General features: G+C 40.9%; 1 protein-coding gene across 1 annotated transcript in view; it reads right to left on the reverse strand.

The window, feature by feature from the left end:
- Positions 1-19095, reverse strand: part of SHROOM3 (shroom family member 3) — a 533396-nt gene that overhangs the window by 292595 nt on the left and 221706 nt on the right. The window contains exons 2-3 of the mRNA XM_082389318.1: positions 17620-19054; positions 16926-17369 (exon numbers count right to left, since the gene is read on the reverse strand). Of these exons, the coding sequence (XP_082245444.1) occupies positions 16926-17093 (168 nt within the window). The 5' untranslated portion in view covers positions 17094-17369; positions 17620-19054. The remainder of the gene's footprint in view (positions 1-16925; positions 17370-17619; positions 19055-19095) is intronic.

Raw genomic sequence — 19095 nt, forward strand, 5'->3', positions numbered from 1 at the left:
TGAGGTTAATCCATGTTGTAACATGTATCCGTATTCAGTTCCTTTTTATTGCTAAATAGTATTCTGTCATATGGCTAGACCATGTTTTGTTTAACCAGTTGGTGGGCATTTGGATTTTTTCCACTTCATGGCTATTGTGAACAACGCGGCTATGAACATCTGAGTATGTCTTTGTATAGACACACGTTTTCATTTCTCCTGGTTATATACTTCGAAGTATAATTGTTGGGTGATATGGTAATTCCATGTTTAAGAAACTGCCATCTGTTTTTCCAAAGTGGCTGCACTGCTTTACATTCCCACCAGCAATGTATGGAAGGGTAGATTTTTAACCTCTATGAAATGACGGAATAAATAGGACAAACCAAGGAATTCTGACTAAGAAGAATGCATCTCTTACCCTGCTTGAGAGATGGGAGGTTGGGAGATGATTTTCTTCTGTGCTACTTTCTGAATCTATTTTCTGTTCCACAGGTTCCCTGGAACTAGAGTGGGCATGAATGTGCTCAGCAATCAATGCCATGGGGTTAAAATGAACATCGACTTGCCAAGACCGCCTTCATTATAATGAAATGCCCCTCCCTGTGCTCACATACAGAAAAACGCAATTTTTAAAAAATGCTTGTTAATTCCCACTGATGCAAAGAAGCAAATACTTATCTTCCTCACCATCTCTTTTTTTGATAGCATATATGTTTATTGCTCTATTACTCAGAGTTCAGACTGCTGTAAAAGTGCTTTAACTGAAGGAGGGAACAATGCCTTTGGCATTATTCTATTCAAATAAGAACGTAGAAGAGAGAAGACTGGAATCATATTTAGTTTCCTTTGAGCTGCCAATTCCATATAGCTGACAACATGAATTATATTACATAGAATCTATTCATTATTCTATCCATTCAAGAGCAACTTGAGGTTTAAGGCAGACTAATGGCTGTCACATGAAGCTACTGTTTGTCAGTCTTCAGTGAACTCAAGCAAAAAACAAGGAAATTGGGAACGGACAACATAGGGAGTCAAAGAATATTCATACTGTGGGGAAACAGCTCCAAAAGAAAAGAAGCTTCTTGTATTGAATTTGGCAGTGGTACAAGTTACACCAGGAAACTGCATTTCTGTGTTGAAAAGTTATTCTGTTATTTTGGGGTTGGGATGGGTTGGAAATCATTTTACTGCTTATTTAGGTACCAAACTTCATACCATTGACAGGTTATACTGTCAAATATTCTGGACCTCAAAATATGTTGTTCATTTTTCTTCTTGTGCTATATTTATAGAATGAATTGAGAAAGAAAATAAGCAACATAAATAAAATTCTTGAAAAGAACCTATGCTCAGAGGCCCCCCACAAAAATCAGACAGAAAAAAAAATCTTCTGTCTGTTCTGCTCATGGGGCCCCATTTTCCTTAACCACTAAGCTACATAACCTACAGAATAAAAGAACCCATAGAACAAAAGAGAAACTGGATTCTCCTCTCAGAGGGGAGGGGAAACTCTCTTGGTGCTTGACTGATACAGAAAAAAAGAAATAAGGATAAAAACAGTGAGACTTATCAACCCATTCAATGGAGAAAAAAGAGAAAGGCAAGCCCATCAGTGAGAGGGCAGAAGATGAAAGAGAGAATTGCAAAACATCATATCTAGGAATGAATTTCTCCTTTTCTTAGCACCCAAGAAAATATTAGGTCTAAGAAAGTATGGGATTCCTCCTGCTTGAATTTCAGAGCAGAGTAGAAAGAGATCTATTGTACGTTAGATTTTAGGTTCTGGCTTTCACTTAGCAAGCATCCTCTAAATGGTGGTTATCTTGGTTTGGGTTTCCCCAAGCAGACTCTGAGACAAGAATTCAAATGCAAGGAGTTTCACTGGGAAGTAAAGAAAACTGAGAGGGAAGTGGGCAAAGGAGGCAGGGAAAGGAAGGCAGTCACATTATCAAGCCAGCTACAACCGTGGGCAACTCCAGGAGCTAGTGGAAAACGTGCACCTCACTGTTATCCCATCCAAGGGATGAGAGAGTTGGACTGGTCACCTTCTGACTCCACTCAGTCACGGGTGGAGGGTTGCTCCCAGAGTCATTAACCAAAGGGGAGGCAAAAGAAAGTCCATAAGCGAAGAAATGCAGATGCTGACAGTTGGAAGTCAAGCCTCTGTGCACAGCAGTGAAAGGTGAGGGAACGTGGGTGTGGCCGTGCCTGGGTCTGCTTCACGTGGTATAAAAACAACCAGAAACACCTCCCTCTTTGGGTGCAGGGACCTTGTTTGCTGTTGTTTCCCAATTCTGTCATATTTTAGGCATTCAGTAAATAATGTGTTAACTAAATATGTTAGTGAATGCATGAAATAGCTTCAAATCCTGGCTCCATCATTTGTGAAAAACCTCTTTTCTCATATATAAAAACAAACCTTGGGACTTCCCTGGTGGCGCAGTGGTTAAGAATCCGCCTGCCAATGCAGGGGATGCAGGTTCAAGCCCTGGTTCGGAAGATCCCACGTGCCATGGAGCAACTAAGCCCCTGCGCCACAACTACTGAGCCTGCGCTCTAGAGCCCGCGAGCCACAGCTACTGAAGCCCATACGCTTAGAGCCCGTGCTCCACAACAAGAGAAGCCACCGCAATGAGAAGCCTGCGCACCACAACCAAGAGTAGCCCCAGCTCGCTACAACTAGAGAAAGCCCGTGCGCAACAACGAAGACCCAATGCAGCCAAAGATAAATAAATAAAAATAAATAAATGTTTAAAAAACCTCATTCTACGAAATAATAAATGACATAACCTAAGATAGCACCTGACCCACAGTAGGAACTGAGTAAATGTAGTTCTTATGTATCGATTTCCTTCTTTCTGCCATGCAGTCTTCCCTCCTTTATTTTGCTTTTGTCTCATAGAAAGGAAAGGTGGCTGTAGCATTTGATAGTGCCCTAGTTCAGAAATTTGAGAAATTTGCAATGTATCTTTTTTTTTTTTTTTTTTTTTAATTTATTTATGGCTGTGTTGGGTCTTCATTTCTGTGCGAGGGCCCTCTCTAGTTGCAGCAAGCGGGGTCCACTCTTCATCGTGGTGCGCGGGCCTCTCACTGTCGCGGCCTCTCTTGTTGCGGAGCACAGGCTCCAGACGCGCAGGCTCAGTAATTGTGGCTCACAGGCCCAGCCGCTCTGCGGCATGTGGGATCTTCCCAGACCAGGGCTCGAACCCGTGTCCCCTGCATTGGCAGGCAGATTCTCAACCACTGCGCCACCAGGGAAGCCCTGCAATGTATCTTGACCCAGTGGAAGGGCCCACACCAACGGTTTCTTCTTAAAAGTCAAATTCATTGACTTACATATGTAGGGGAAGCTGTGATAGCGGTTCTTTCAAGAGAGGGCCAACACTTTAATTGTAAGTTTTGAGCCAAGAGCACCACTATGCAACTATGAATGCAATCCTGAAGAAGCACACTAATTCTTTTCACCTGCCTGCTGCTTATATTGAGGTCAATGGCTGACTTTTTTTTGACCTGATGCTCATCAGTAATTACCCCAAAGTGAAAATATGAAAAAAAAATCAAGGAATAATATGAAAGTGTCAGGTATTTTCTGCCTTCTCATTCCCCAAATTCACTCACTCTCATACTCTTTTAATGTTTTATCTCAACACTCAACATGTGTATTTCTTTCTAGAACTCAGCCAGATCCCAGGTCTGAATTCCAACAGCTCATTTCCCAGTTTCCATGAAACAAGGCCTGAAAAATGTGAACTTCTCAGAGGACTGCACACAAGAAGATAAAAGCTTAAATTACACCCATACAACTTCCTCCATTAAAATTTATAACTTTTCAAAGGAAAAGAGTAAGTCAATTAGTTCTAGAAATCCAATCTTTCTTCTTACCTTCCAACAAATGTGTGGCTCAGGATATAATTTAATACCCAAAGTGCTAGGCACTTAGTCCAACTAACCTGAAGAGTGCTTATTCCACTTAACTTGCCTGTGTTTTGACATCTTTTTAAAATGTTGAGATCTTTAGAGTTCTAGGATCTGTCTAAACTACATTTCCAGGAGCCAAGTAAAGGTGAAGGCTGAGGCCAGTTGATGGACGCTCCTCCATGAAAGAACATCTGTTGTGCTGCTGAGCTTATAACCAGGTCTCTTCACCAAGTTGGGGGGCATGAACTTGAAGCCTCCCAGAAAATCAGTCCTCTACCAGTTTGAAACTCAAGTCTGACTGTGATTCAAACGTAGGCTTTTTCATTGACCCTGCCTGGGGTCAAACCTTTATCTTTCCTTCCTTCACCCTTTGCAGCCTTTTTTCCCCTCACTTTCCCTTTCAGTGCTATATTTTATCCTCTATGTTTCTGAAAAGCACAGTGGGCTAAATGAGATAGTGTATTCGTTTCCTATTGCTGCTGTAACGAACTACCACGGACTTGGTGGCTTCAAACAACAAAAATTTATCATCTGACAGCACTGGAGGTCAGAGTCCAAAATGGGATTTATTGGACTAAAATAAGATTTCAGCTGAGTTGTGTTCTTTTTAGAAGCTCCAGAGAGGAGTCTTTTCCTTGCCTTTTCCAGCTTCTCGAGGTCACCTGCATTCCTTGGCTTGTGCCCTACATCATTCTGACATCTGCTTCCATCTCTCTCCTCTCCGACTAGTCTGATCCCTATATTAACTGGATCCAGCCCCTGTTAGCTTTAAACTGTTTAGTGTTCATTTAGTCAATTCGTGTTTCTCCTGGGGTAAAAGGCTTGATTTGAGGGTTAAGGTTTTATCATGGCTTAACGATGTGATGGAGTGTATCCAGCCCAAGAGGTAAGCCCTAGGGTTTAGGCTAGTGAGAGGGGGAAGTTTAAGTCAATTGAGGAGACAAGGGCGTGATAGAAAAGCAAAGGCAAAGACGATGACTGTGCATGGAGATGAAAACACAAGATCTCAGTTGAAAAACAACAATCAGAGAGGTCAAATGAGACCAAGGTTAGAACCTGACAGAAATAAAAGATAGCAGGAAGCAGAGTCTGGGAAAGTGGGGGGAGTCCAATTTAATTCTTGAGGTTGATATCTCAGTCACACCCCTCATTTCATGGCGCAAGTGACCTTCAAGATACCATTGAGCTGCCTGACTTCACAGAGTTCACACATCCCACTTCTTCCCCCAGTCATCATGACATGGGACAAAGTAGATGGAAGGATTCTTTGGAATTATAAAATGACAATGCAGTTTTTACTTTAAAAGGTATTTTTTAGGCTTAAAGTTTAAAAGGTCTTCAATCAGCCCCTAACTACTTTTATGACCTTAAGCAAGCTTCCAGTTTCTTCACCTATAAAGTGGAATTAATAGTAGAATCCGTACCTCACAGAGTTTTGTGACGCTTATGTGAACTAACATGCCAGTTACAGAGCAGGATATCAGAAAAGTGAGTCATATTGCTATGACAAATCTTGTTGTCTTTAAGTGAAAAATAACCCAAGTGATCAACAGTTATGAGGTGGAGGGGGAGAACTTTCTCCCAACTAATTACAAAAAGAATATTTACTGTTTATTTATGCATAATTCCATAAATCACAATGAATTTTGACAGTTATCTTTTGGAAGCCTCTGTCTTGTTGTACACCCAGGAAGTGCCTTAGAAATGTATGAGGGAGAGGAGAGGCTGGCTTTAAGAGTCAGCATAGGGGGGCTTCCCTGGTGGCGCAGTGGTTAAGAATCTGCCTGCCAATGCAGGGGACACGGGTTCGAGCCCTGGTCTGGGAAGATCCCACATGCCACGGAGCAACTGGGCCCGTGAGCCACAACTACTGAGCCTGCGCGTCTGGAGCCTGTGCTCCGCAACGAGAGAGGCCATGTTAGTGAGAGGCCCGCGCACCGCGATGAAGAGTGGCCCCCGCTTGCCGCAACTAGAGAAAGCCCTCGCACAGAAACGAAGACCCAATGCAGCCAAAACTAAATAAATAAATAAATAAATTTATAAAAAAAAAAAAAAAAAGAGTCAGCATAGGGACTTCCCTGGTGGTCCAGTGGTAAAGAATCCACCTTCCAATGCAGGGGACACGGGTTCGATCCCTGGTCAGGGAACTAAGATCCCACACGCTGTGGGGCAACTAAGCCCAGGTACCACAACTACTTAGCCCGCGAGCCTCAGCTAGAGAAGAGAAAAACCAGCACGTCACAACTAGAGAGAAGCCGGCGCACTGCAACAGAAGATCCCACGTTCCGCAACTAAGACCCGACGGAGCCAAAAAAAAAAAAAAGCACAAAAAAATCACCCAGAGTTTAATTACATGCAATTGGCCCATCCCACCATAAGTAGAGAAAGAATTGTGGTGTGATGTACCTTTCCTCACACCCTGCATTTAAGTTCAGTCCAAGGTCCTTTCTACAACCTACAAGGTCCTGTCTGATCTGACCCCTGCCTCCCTTTGCATTTGATGTCATACTGCTCTCTCTCCTGCCTACTGCTATATACTGAAAATGTGTCCTTCCCAAATTTCATATGTTGAAACCTATACCCCCAGCGTGATGGTATTTGGAGGTGGGGTCTTTGGGTGGTGATTAGGTCATGAGGGTGGAGTCCTCATTAATGGAATCTGTGCCATTATAAACGAGACCTCACAGAGCTCCCTTGCCCCTTCTACCATACGAGGACACAGGGAGAAGATGAGATCTATGGGCCAGGAAGTGGGCCCTCACGAGATAATGAATCTGCCAGTGCCTTGATCTTGGACTTCCCAGCCTCCAGAACTGAGAAATAAATTTCTGTTTATAAGTCACCCAGTCTATGGCATTCTGTTATAGCAGTCCAAACAGATACCTACTATACTGCAAAAACATCTTTCTTCATAGTTCTGAAACATTCCAAGACCTTCTTACATCAGCCTAACTTATAAACCTCTTTTATATGTGATTTCTTATTTCTCATTAATCAGGTCTTAGCTCAGAAGTCATCTTATTGGAAAACTCTTCTCTAATCATCCTACTTAACATAAACCCTGCTCCCCATACCTCTACCTAACAGATACTACCATTCTGGAACTCATCTTTTTTTTTTTCATAATAACCCTGAAATTACCATATACAAACATATTTTCCGCCAGTCGATTTCTACTCAACTATGAGCTCCACAAGGGCAGGGAATTATCTGTTCAGGTAGCAACTGTTGGCCATGATACGGAAAATTAGCCAAGTATCATCTTTGTTATTTGAGTTGCTAACCTCTGTTTGGTACCTACTACTCTCCCACCAGTCCATAACGTCATGTCATAACTAAACTTCGGATGTGTTTTGTCATTTCAAAGCATTGTTATATAATTTAATCCCTTGGATACTTATAACAACTCCATTAGGTGAGAATGTTCCATTTTTATAGATGAGGACACAGATTCAGGAAAGCTAAGTTACTTGCCCACAGTCACACAGCCAGTTAAGACTATGGTAGAGATGAAATTTGTTTATTTTCACTCCAAGCCTTAGAGTGTCTGGGACGTGTGTTTTGCTACACTAGACAGCCTTGCCTAAAATGAAAAGAAAAAAGATAACATAGAAATTACAACCCCAGAGACTTCCCTGGTGGCACGGTGGATAAGACTGCATACTCCCAATGGAGGGGACCTGGGTTTGATCCCTGGTCAGGGAACTAGATCCCACATGCATGCCGCAACTAAGAGTTCACATGCCACAACTAAGGAGCCCATGTGCCACAACTAAGGAGCTGGCGAGCCACAACTAAAGAGCCTGCCTGCCGCAACTAAGACCTGGTGCAACCAAATAAATAAATAAATAAATATTTTTTAAAAAACCCGAAGGCATTACTAAAAAAAAAAAGGAAACGACATATATTTAAAAAAAAAAAAAGAAATTACAACCCTAAATCAATACAGACATACCAAAGGGCATTAAATATAAAGGCTTTAGATAGATCTTATAAATCTCTAAGGTAAAATGCAGTTCAAGATGGAGAAGGATATAATGAATAGATGCATGAATGGCTGAGGAATGAAAAAATGCAGTTGATTTAGAAAAGCCTCCTCTGAAGGCAGGAAAGAACTGTCACTTCCATTCTACAGATCGAGCCACACAAGTTCTCTTTTGTGGGGATAGTCATTAGAAGAGGGGAAGAAACAGTGCTTAGATTTAGCAGAGTCTTTGCCTTGTTTCGTTTCGTTTCGTTGAGAAGGGCCCAGGTTGTCAGAGCATAAAAGATGGATGGACTCCTGAGATGGACCCAGTGGGAAAACAGTGACTCTGCAGCTCTTTGGATCAAGATGTTTGCTGTTTGGAAGTACATCAAAGGGAGAGACGTGGAAGATTCTGTCTGTGGGTTAGTTAAGATCCAGAATGTCCTTTAGGGTTTTGTTTTTTTCAAAGATTGATAGAAAGCCTCGCATTACATGTCTCCAATCACATTGTGGGTTCACTAAAATGAGACAGACAAATATTTCCTAAATTGTGTTCCCTACATAAGAGGCAGTGCCTTGGGAATCTATTACCTTTAAAAGAAAGCAGAGTTCTTACAAATGCTAAGAGCCATCTGGCACATCACCTCAGCATGCTGCTTGAATAAAAGTTAGTTCCAACAACATTGATAGGATCACAAACTTAGTTTTTATCTAAAAACACATAACCTTTAAGCAAAGTTTACATTGTTTCAAAAAGTTAAATCAAAAACACAAATTTCCTTTTTCTCCCCAATCAATTAAATTCAACAGACATTTACAAACATTATATATGTGCAAGACATCATTAAATTGAAAATCAAACTCAACTTACTTACCTTAATTTTTTAAGCAGGGTTTTCTAGTATATACTACCCTCAACATCTTTCTAATAAAGACTTTAAAGAAGATCCTCTTTAATATTTCATTTGTCTTCCTCTTCATTAATATATTTTCATTTTCATCATTGTTATGCATAGTTTAAGCATTGTGGATAAGAGAAAGAAAAGAAGGAAGAAAAGGAGGGAGGGAGGAAAGAAAGGCCCTTAGCTTCCAGAAGTTAGCAGCCTAACTGGGAGCTAGGAAAGTATGAATGGCACAAGCAGAAAGCAATTAATTATTCTCTCACTAGCTGAGCTTTGCGTGCGCACACACACACACACACACACACACACACATACACACACACACAATTTGTTTGCTATGGCAGAAACCATCTTGGCAAATAACTGAACTTTACTGTATCTCAGTTTTCTCTCTGTATAATGAGGAAGTTGGATTAGATGATAGCTGAGATTCTTTATAGCTCTAACCTCCTATAGGTCATTCAACATTTATTGAGCATTTGTTGTGTGTGAAATGGGAAGTATTTCGCTAGGAGAAACAGGATGTACAGCCTGAGTAAAACTCATTTGGCTTTAAAGTGATTACAATTTACTGGCCAAATGCAAACAACTACCTGTACTAGAAGATGGCACAAATAAAGGTGCCGGGAACATGCGAAGAAGGAAGACTTGATGCAAATGCAGGACGGAAGGCGATGGAAAAATGAGGGACCAAACAAATTAGTTTAAGGACAGCAGAGAGATGAGGCTACCCTAGTACGAAGGGCAAGTGATGTTAAAGGAAAGAGCAAGAAAGGTAGGGAGAGAACCTCAGAAAGGACTGGCTATTTTAAAAGGTCAATAACAAGCTGATCTAGCTGGGTTCTTGGAAGGAGATGAAAAAGATGACTTTGGGATGAACTAAACCAACCAGCCCAAGGTCTTGGGAAGCTGCCTAAAAGTCAATTTCACACTGAACTCAGAAACCGGCTATCATAAACTCATAAAATAATCCTTGTTTTAGTGCAGAAGAAATGGGTCAAGAGAGATTGTATGGCTGATGTTGGTGTGTTGAAACTGAGGATCACTAAGGAAGCTAGAAGGTTGTAATGTGCTCAGTGTGGACAGATGGATATAGACAATCCAGAAATGAGGAAATCTCAACATGGTCATCCAGACAACTTAAGTATGCTCCAAATGAGTCATTTCCTAACCTAAGGGCTGTTTCTATTTCCAAGGCTTCTCACAATGTAGTAAAGCAGCTCATTTCATCTTGAAAGGGCAGGTTGATTGGGATGTTTTGGATGATTCTCTTCAGAGGAGGAATTATGAAGAGGATTCAGGGATTATCTCATATCACTGAGGCTAGAAAAACCCAATGAAAGTATCCATTTTAAAATCTGAGTAGTGTCAGCCATTAGGAAGACAGGGGGCATAAGTTTGAGGTTAGCCTCTGATGTCACCTAGCAAACACACCCCCTTACAGATAAAGAATGGAGAGATGGGGTTGGGATAGGGGTAGTGAGCCAAGCCTTGGTAGGGGAAGGCTGAGATTTAGATTGACAGGAAGAGGATGATGGTGTTATAGGTGGTAGAAGCAGATTCAGAGAAGGAGGGGTAATGGCGTGGAAGATGGAAGCAACAGGATTTACTTGTGAGATGTCACAGAAGACAGTCCAGCCAGAGCAAAGATACCTCCCAGGCAGGTAGGAATCAGGAGCATTGATGACATAAGAGACAATGGCTGACCTTCAACTCTGAAGCCCAGGATTTTTTTTTTTTAACACACAAGAGAAAAAGCCTTTATTTTTTTCTACAAAGGACATCAGAGGGTAAAAACACAGGACCAGGAGACCAGGTGTGGAGCACCAAGACTCCTGTTGTAGCCAGTACTTCTTAGATACATTGTCTCCAACCCAGCCCTCTGACGCATCCAATTTTGGGGGACAAGTGCAATCATTTCCAACAACAGGGCCATTCAGAAACACTTCACTTATCCAAAAGCTCTTCAGAGAGGATCTCTGCTTGACTGCTTCAAGGAGCTCTCTGCCAGTGACAGCTTTTCTGTGGTTGTCGAAGGACGGTCTAGTTGCCTCCAGGCTAATCTGTTCCAGTCGCCAATTCTCCAGAAAGCCCAGAGCATCCAAGACCCAGGAGCACCCACTGAAGTCTGGGTGGGTTTGCTTTAGGGTTTCCCCCAAATAACTAAAATAAGCCTCCTTTTCCCTCCTCTTCTTCCCAAGGGCTGAACTGGTACACTCATACTTCTTTTTGGCTAGAGTATACATTTTAGTCTTCTTCCTAGGGAAGACCATGTAAGCACATGAAGTACATGTGGAGGTTTTAATCCTTTGAAGTGCACAAAAAAGGTGCCTCTCCAGGTGGAGACACCACAACAATACTTACTAAGAAATGGTAAGTGGCCCCTCCTTTTATGGGTCTTGAACTACTTAAAGGAGTTCCTGTACCTATTTTAGGGGACCCTTACAGGACTAAGATTTTTTTTTTTTAACATCTTTATTGGAGTATAATTACTTTACAATGTTGTGTTAGTTTCTGCTGTATAACAAAGTGAATCAGCTATATGTCTACATATATCCCCATATCCCCTCCCTCTTGCGTCTCCCTCCCACCCTCCCTATCCCACCCCTCTAGGTGGTCACAAAGCACCGAGCTGATCTCCCTGTGCTATGCAGCTGCTTCCCACTAGCTATCTATTTTACATTTGCTGGTGTATATATGTCCATGTCACTCTCTCACTTCGTCCCAGCTTACCCTTCCCCCTCCCCGTGTCCTCAAATCCATTCTCTGCATCTGTGTCTTTATTCCTGTCCTGCCCCTAGGTTCTCAGAAACACTTTTTTGTTTTTTAGATTCCATATATATGTGTTAGCATACGGTATTTGTTTTTCTCTTTCTGACTTACTTCACTCTGTATGACAGACTCCAGGTCCATCCACCTCACTACAAATAACTCAATTGCGTTTCTTTTTACGGCTGAGTAATATTCCATTGTATATATGTGCCACATCTTCTTTAACCATTCATCTGTCGATGGACACTTAGGTTGCTTCCATGTATAGGACTAAGATTTTTTGTTCTTGCCACACTGTGCAGCATGCAGGATCTTAGTTCCCCAACCAGCGATCGAACCCAGGCTCCCTGCATTGGGATCGTGGAGTCTTAACCATTGGACCACCAAGGAAACCCCAAGGACTAAGATTTTCAAAAATCGTTTTCTCTAATAAATTTTAAAACATATATAACAAAAGATTAATCCCATATTTTACCCAGATCATGGCTCTAGAATCTAGACTGAGCCGAATATTTGGCAGGCAACAGTGACTGAACGGCAGAGTACGTCAAGCGCGTGGACTCTGGAGAACCAGGATGCCCGCATTCAAATTCCAACTCTAGCACCTTCTACCAGCCATGAGAGCTTCAGAAAGCTACTCAAATTCTGTGTCTTGGTTTCTCATGTATAAAACTGGCATCATAATATTACCTTCCTCGTGGAGTTGTGGAAATTAAACGAGGTAACACACGTGGATCTCTTGGACTAGAGCTCAGCACCTAGTAAGCACTTAGTAAGTGCCAGCATTTACTGGTGGTTGTTACTGGTTGTTGTTTGTTGTTGTTCTAGTTGTTATTTGATTATAAATCCTAGGGGCAGGTGCATCACCCACAGCAGGTGGAACCACTTTTTTCAGCCACAATACGGAGTGAGTCATAATAAAATCATGCTGCCAACTTCCTGAACTATTGAAATACTTGAGCTTCTACATACAATCCTTTTTTTTTTTTTTAAAAAGTTACCCTTTCTTTTTGAAGTTTACGGATTACAGAGGCTCTTTCCTCAACTCCACCTCTCCTTTTCAAGGACATTAAATCCCAAAGAAAGGGATTTGGAAATGATTTCTTTTACTGCCACACTTTTGTAGCTCCTTCTCCCCCATTCATTCTCCTGCCTCATTTGTACCTAAAGAAAACTGATACTTCATTCATTATATTGTCATACCTGGCAGCTTATAACTGCTTTGTATAAATGTACCTGCCTTTCATATCAAAGACTTAATGTGTACTATCCCTTCCCTTCACTTACAATGGGGGTCACCCTACATCAGGGGAATAGTGAACATTTGGTGAGCAGCATATGAGCTAATGGGCACTTTTTTCATAGTCCTAGAAAAAAGGTCTGGGATACACACAATCAGCCACTAAACTTAACTTTTGTCTTATCCTTGGTATTGTCTTAATTACGTGGACTTTCATCAATGTTCAAACTCCCTGTTGGTTGGCAAAATAAAGCCCTCTCCCCCCAAAGACATCCACATTCTAATCCCTGGAACCTGTGAATATGTTAGATTACATGGCAAAAGGGAATTAAGGTTGCAGACAGAATTAAGGTCATTACTCAACTGATCTTTAAAGAGGGATATTATCCTGGTGGGCCCAATGTAATCCCAAGGGTACTTCAAATTGGAAGAGGGAGGCAGAAGTTAGAGATCAGAGTGATGCGACGTGAGGACTCAACCTGCCATTGCTGGCTTTGAAGACGGAGGAACGGGACCATGAGCCAGGGAATGGGGGTCGCTTCTAGAAGATGAAAAGGGCAGGGAAACAGAGCCTCCCCTATAGCCTCCAAAAAGGAACACAGCCTTGTTGACATCTTAATTTTAGCCCAGTGAGACCTGTGTTAGACTTCTGACCTACAGAACTGTAAGATAATAAGTTTGTGTTGTTTAAGCCACTGAGTTGGTGGTAATTTTTATGGTAGCAATGGGAAACATATATGTTCCATGTCTGTAGATCTGCCTGGCATCCTCATCTCATGGGACTCTGCATCCCTGCTTAGACTGCCCCCCTGCTCTGTTTTGTCTTTGCCTATTACTTCAATAGAAGTTATCGAGCACCTACCCTGTGCCAGGCACTCTGCTAGATCTTGGAAATGCAAGATGAATAAGACATAGCCCATGCCTTTTCATTTACTCAACAAATATTTGTGTACCCGGGCTGAGTTAGATGTGGTAGAGATGAAAAGAAAATAGTCGCAGCCTTTCAAGAGGCTTTCAGACTGCTGAGAAGACAGTCAACATAAATTTTAAAATTATGATTTGGTGTAATGAATGCATGTTATTGGAGTGTAGAAGAGAGATCACCTAACCCAGCTTGATGAAGTCAGGAAAACTTCAGAGAGAGGAAGAAATGGAGCTTGGATGAATATGAGTTTGCCAGACAGACAGGATGGGGAGAGAGATTCAAGAGCTTCGAAGAAATGTGGCACTTGAAATCTGGCTGGTGGATATGAGAAACAGAATTTAAAATTGTATTTCATTTTAGTTACTTTTTTAAAATATAAATTTATTTACTTATTTATTTTTGGCTGCGTTGGGTCTTCACTGCTGCCTGTGGGCTTTCTCTAGTTGCAGCGAGCAGGGCCTACTCTTCGTTGCAGTGCATGAGTTTCTCATTGCGGTGGCTTCTCTTGTTGTGGAGAGCGGGCTCTAGGCGCGAGGGCTTCAGTAGTTATGGCACGCGGGCTCAGTAGTTGTGGCGCACGGGCTGAGTTGCGCCACGGCATGTGGGATCTTCTAGGACCAGGGATAGAACCCGTGTCTCCTGCATTGGCAGGCGGATTCTTAACCACTGCACCACCAGGTAAGTCCCATTTTAGTTACTTTTCATTGAAATGGACCACATGTGTCTGGTGGCTACCATATTGGACAGAGCAGATTACGCCAGATTATACCCTTGAAAGGAAGGAGATTGTCTTCTCTTTTCTTTTTCCACTTCTTACGGACTGGAAAGCAGATGTTGGGACAAGTCACCTTGCACCATGCAGACGGGGCATCAGGATGAAAGTAAGAAAGTAGAAGGCACTTGGGTCCCTGACCCCTTGCAGCCATCTTTCAGTTTGGCTTATGCTCAGATTGTCATGTGAGAGAGATATAAATTCCTATATTGCTTAAGCTACTGCTATTTTGGATCTTTGTAGATCAGACAAATCTGTATCCTAATACAATGTCTCTTAGACTAATGAAAAGCAATAGTCATAATCTTTGTTAAGATTTTTTTTTTTTTTTTGAGCTCTTTCTGTGTACCAGCCCCTATGCTAGCTGTTCTAAATACACGGTCTCATTTAATCCCCACACATTCCAATAAGGGAGATAATCGTTTACCCCCCATTCTGCAGATAAAATGGAGCCTTAGCAGAGTGGCTCATTAGTGGTAGGATTAGGCCTGTTTGACAGGAAACCGTATTCTAGTGAGCAGATACATAATATCTTAACATTAAAGACCAGGCAAATTGAATGTAAACCAGAGTTTTGAAATGCAGAGATGATATTTATGTCTGTGGCAGACATTCTCAACTGTCTACCCAGCACCCACTCCCTCCTTCTTCCTGAAAACAGAACCTCAATTTGTTCAAATAGTGGGCAGAGATTCCTTGACATCAGGAAGGCTAAGTTTCTATCACAGAACCCAGGAGAGAAATCCTGACTGGTCTAAACTAGTCATGGTAGTCTCATTCCCCTTGGCCAATAATCGGTCTAAGGATAGGTATGTGGCACAGTTCTGGTCAACAAGATGTAAGCACAAGTTTGATGGGGAGGGTTCCAAACCAAAAGCCAAAACCCTGCCCAGAATGAAGATGCAATGGCAGAGATATGGCATCCATCTTGCCACCATGAAGACAAAAGTCAACATCATAAAGAAGGCAGAGTGGAGAGCTAAGTGAAATTCTTGATGACATTATTGAACTGCTGCTCCTTGCCTGGACAACCTAACTCCAGACTTCTTGTAATATGAGAAAAACTAACCCCAGTTTACTTAGGTTACTATCAGTCGGGTTTCCAGTTACTTATAGCTGGAAGTCTTCCTAACTGATACACATATATGTATACATATCTTTTGTTTTCTTAGGAAAGATAAGGAAAAGTCACACAGTTTACAGTGCTATTCTGCACGTTCTTGGCTGACTGCTGGAAAACAGTTCCCACTGGCTCACCCACAGTAAGAGTCATTTGTCTCTCTCAAAACACACATTTTGGTGGGATATGAAAACTAACCTTAAGTAGGTAATAGAGCTCAGGCAAAATGCATATCTACCTCTTTCCCACTCTCCAACTAAAACTAAATTTCCCCTCAATTACAGATGTTTCTTGAGTAATGCTAAGGTGTGAAAAGCACTTATATTCTGTTGTTTTAGACTGTTAATATTCTGAAATTTTAAAAGAAATCTCTGGGGACTTCCCTGGTGGTCCAGTGGGTAAGACCCTGCGCTCCCAAAGCAGGGGGCCAGGGTTCAATCCCTGGTCGGGGAACTAGATCCCGCATGCATGCCGCAGTGAAGATCCCTCATGCCTCAACTAAGACCTGGCTCAGCCAAAATAAATAAATAAATAATAAATTAATGAATAATTTTTTTTAAAAATTATTTAAAAAATAAAAATAAAAGAAATCTCTGTAATCTTTCTTAATCTCTGAAGTTTTAGAGAAAAGCAGAAACAATAAACCTAATGCACAAAAAGGATTCATTCAATGGGTATACCTATCCACACCAAAGATATATGAAGAATTGAGGCATGTTGCAGGATGACGAAGGTTTAAAAATTGGCTTAAATACATAGATAAACAGAAGAGGCAGAAATGCTGTTTTGCCCTTGGATTATATTGAAAGCTGATTTAATTCTCCTGAGTGTGCAGAAAGCAATAAATAATATGTGTGCAATCAATTATCCAGAATTGCAAACAAATTCTAAAATATTTTGGAACGCTAGATACTTCCAGTTGAAAGGAGAAAGAGAAGATAGTTTTCTAGCCATATGCTAAATAAAGGCACTCATACACAAATATACACCATGCCACTACCTTAACTATGCTGTTGATCTTTAATCTGATTCATAACTGAAAAGATTATGTGGCAGCTGGTTTTATACTATTTCATTCACAAAAAGAGATTATCCATTAAACAAGCACATTTTTCCCTGGGATTTCACAGAATAAATGCGCGAGACACATTTTTCTTTCAAACACCAAGCTATGCAAAATATGTCCAGATATAATCAGAAAGGTATGAAACAGCAAATTAAGCAATATCCAGGCAATCCTCGGCATTATTTTGTGTTTTTGACAGACCTGACAAAAGTTGAAAAAGCAATTTCAATAAAGACAATATTGGAAAAAGAAACATACCTTAGAGATGATTAATGGTTCTCCATGCTCCAGGCCACCTTTCAAAGTAAAACCCCAGGGAGCTCCTCCCTGCAGGAACGCTTCCAGATAAACGTACCTTCCCCTGGGGGTCCTGTTAGGGTTTAGTGTGGCACTGGTCTCAGCGAAGTTCTCCGTGGTCCTCATCATGCCAAACACATGAACCCGCAAGTTAAATTTTAAATGCCTGCAGCAGATTCAAGAAAGCGGTGCTTGTATAGCACATTATCCCATCCTTCATGATCCACTCTGGCCGAAAAAGAGGTTTCCAGGAACAAATTCTTTCAGATGTAAAGGGTTCTTCCGAGCTTAACTCCAAGATGTTGAGCCAGGAGAATTTTTCACTTCAACATTTCTGAATGTAAACTCTCCTCCTGGAATTCCCGGTTCTCACTGAAGCCCCGGAGTGGTGTATCTCTCTCTACTCTGTTCAAAAAAAACTTCTTTCAATGTCACTCTCAAGACTGCCTTTATTTCACACACACCCACAACAACACTTTTCCAGAGAAACTTCAAGTCATCTCACAATGTAGTAAGAAAATTGCAAAAACTCAACTGAATCCCTCAATTCTGATTGATTATCAACCCTTTCTTCCTCTCCGAGTGAAATTTACCATTACAATAGCTCCCCCCCCACTCTTCCCAGAAGTAGCTTTAAAAGAAAGAAAGCACTTACTATGCTTCTGCTCGCTTCAGGAGTTTCTAACTTGTCCCAAACTGAGAAGCTGTGCTAAAACTTTTTGCCTCTGTTTTTCAGCAATAAGTTCAGTTTGTTTCTTGTAAAAGAAAAAAAAAAAAAGTTTTTTCCAGGATGTAGAGAAAAATGGAAAAAAGCATGGTAAATTAACCTTCCCTGGAAAAAATATCCAGGAGGCAGCTCAGTTCTTTCTTTGGCCCTTTTCAGTGATGATCAGCCACCGCAGCTGCGGAGGCAGCCACTTGCCTCCTCTGAGAGAAAGAGTAAGGAAGTGAGAGGAAAATGGATCAAGGCAAAGAAGAGGCACCGCAACCTTTCTGCCCAGTAAGCACTGCTATGTGGAATTCAGTTCCCCACAAAGACCTGACCAATCAAAACAGTCTTACAGCTGATAAAACGTAGACAGTTAAAAATACCATACAGATGGCTAATTAGCAAGGAGTAGAAAAATAGTTGATAGATTAGCCCCACCTTGTTCCAGTTAAAGCAGAATCCCTGGGGGTGAGGCACAGGCATTGACATTTTTTTAAAACCTCTGGGCAATTCTGCTGTGCAGCTAAGTTTGCAAAGAGGATTTGGTAAACATTTAAGTAAGTGTCAAGGTGGTAGCACAAGGGCTTTATTTTGTTCATTGGAAGAAAATGCCAAGTAAAATATATGACCGGCCTCTCATCTTGAAATAGGACTCTCCAGTCAAATTTCTCCTTGTTTGATTCAATACAAACAGGAGGCAGGCTTTCTTCTATATTTTGATTTTTATCTACTGCAAGACAGTTTGTTATCCATTCTTTAAATGAAAAGAAATACTTAATATCTGGCAAGTAATAGACACTCAAGGCGGAATGTTGTTCTGATTTCAGGTTAGCAATGGAATTTTGTAATAATGTTATATAAAATTTAACATTAATACTGTCTATTAAAAATTTAAATAGTGCAAGATAACTATATCTTTTACCCAGAAACTTCAGTTAACAAGTTATTGGAACAATTTAGGATTATTTCCAAGAGATATTTTGCTAAAACTTTTTCTGTTTAAAAGTACTTGATAATGTGAATTATGTTGGAAACTGACATTTTAATATCAATTTAATTTGGGTGTTTGTACCCACAGTTAATGAAAAGTTAATATAATAGAGAAGCAGATATAATATGCAAAGAAGTCTAGATGATGTTTAATGTACAACACATGTCAAGTGTTATTTGCTTTTCAGTAGCAACTTTATCTGTAGGGCTCAAAGACAAAAAAAAAGTAAAATTTCATTTTAATGTAATGATAGTACTTTAGTGGAAACAAAAGGTGTACAAAATGAAAGTAGATGGTAAATATTGTCTGATTCCTAAGAGTAATTATGCAGTTTTTATTGGGGCTTCCTTTTGCAGCTTAATTTATAAATTAAGAATAAAAGGAGAAACGCTGGTTTTTCTTTCACTCCATTATTAAAATCTATATGTATA

Source organism: Balaenoptera borealis (genome assembly GCF_965194805.1).
Source record: "Balaenoptera borealis genome assembly, chromosome: 4".
Taxonomy (NCBI): Eukaryota; Metazoa; Chordata; class Mammalia; order Artiodactyla; family Balaenopteridae; genus Balaenoptera; species Balaenoptera borealis.